The 1,054-nt window shown below is 73.5% G+C and overlaps 1 protein-coding gene across 1 annotated transcript in view; it reads right to left on the bottom strand.

Annotated features, from left to right (window-relative positions):
- Positions 1-1,023, bottom strand: part of RPL28 (ribosomal protein L28) — a 2,743-nt gene extending 1,720 nt beyond the window's left edge. The window contains exon 1 of the mRNA XM_012733558.1: positions 945-1,023. Within this exon, the coding sequence (XP_012589012.1) occupies positions 945-1,023 (79 nt within the window). The remainder of the gene's footprint in view (positions 1-944) is intronic.
- Positions 1,024-1,054: the final 31 nt, after the last annotated feature.

Here is a 1,054-nt window from a genome sequence, read left to right as displayed (position 1 = left end):
CGCGGAGCGTGCGCTGGCGCGAACTGCTCTCGCCGCGGCCCGGCGTCCCCGGGACTTCCGCCCTCCTCGGCCGCCCCACGGAGCGCCCTCGGGCGTTTTCGGGGCTGTCCGGGGACGCTCTTCGCGGGTGGCCCCCCTCGCTCGCCCCCGCCCGCCGTGGGCATCTCCGTTAACACCGGTCTCCCGCGGCCCCTTGGGGAATCCCCTCCCCAGGGTCCTTCCAAAATAAAGTCGGCCGTCCGGAGTCCGGGAGGACGTGGAGCCGCGCGCGGGGCCCTGGACGCCCGGCGCGGGCCAGCAGCCGCTGGCACAAAGGGCATCAGCCCGGAAAGCGCTCACTCCCTTTAGGGGCGCCTCCTAGCGCCCAAAGTCACTCCGGCTAAATCCGGGCGCGTTGCCCGTCTGTCGGGGTCCCCTGAGGGCCAGGCGCCCGGGGGCACTACCTCCGCGTGGGCAGCCCCCAGCAAGCACAGCGCCTGGCATTGCCTCTGTCCCCTCCCACGTGCCCCTGCACTTGGGGCCGAGCGTGGGAACTCAGGCGGCGGCCCTGTCTGCTTCGTGGCCGCTCCCCAGGGCTTCACCCGTGAGTCCTGGCAGCTCCGGGACTCGAAACCCGCGGAGAGACAGGGTGCCCCGGGGCTGAGGCTGAGCTCGAGGGCCCATTCGCGAGTGGGCAGGACGCCCAGGGAGGAAGCCAGCTGGCCCAGGGCCCCAGTGCCGGTGGTCTGGGCGCCCCGCTGTCTTGGCGCCTCCTCCCAGCCTCCCCCTCAGCACTGCCCTGGAGTTTGGCACTGGAGACACAGCGGAGCGCTCCCCTCCTGGGGAAAGCGCCCGCTCTGTGGGCGGAGTGCCCCAGCACCGGCCTCTGGGGGGCAGGCGGGCAGAGGAACTGTGCCCAGGGCGCCTCTAGCCGCGCTGGGTGCAGGTAATGCGGCCTGGCATACCTGGCGCTGTCCCCTGACCCCGCCCCGGCGGCCGCACCCCGGAACGCTCCTTGTCAGCCAGCGGCCGGAGCAGGGCCATGGCGGCGACGCCGGTGGTGTGCGCCGCGCAG

This window comes from Condylura cristata, unplaced genomic scaffold (genome assembly GCF_000260355.1).
Source record: "Condylura cristata isolate star-nosed mole 26May11 unplaced genomic scaffold, ConCri1.0 scaffold00041, whole genome shotgun sequence".
Lineage (NCBI taxonomy): Eukaryota > Metazoa > Chordata > Mammalia > Eulipotyphla > Talpidae > Condylura > Condylura cristata.
Note: the sequence above shows the minus strand (reverse complement) of the source record. Positions and strands in the feature narration are given on the sequence as shown.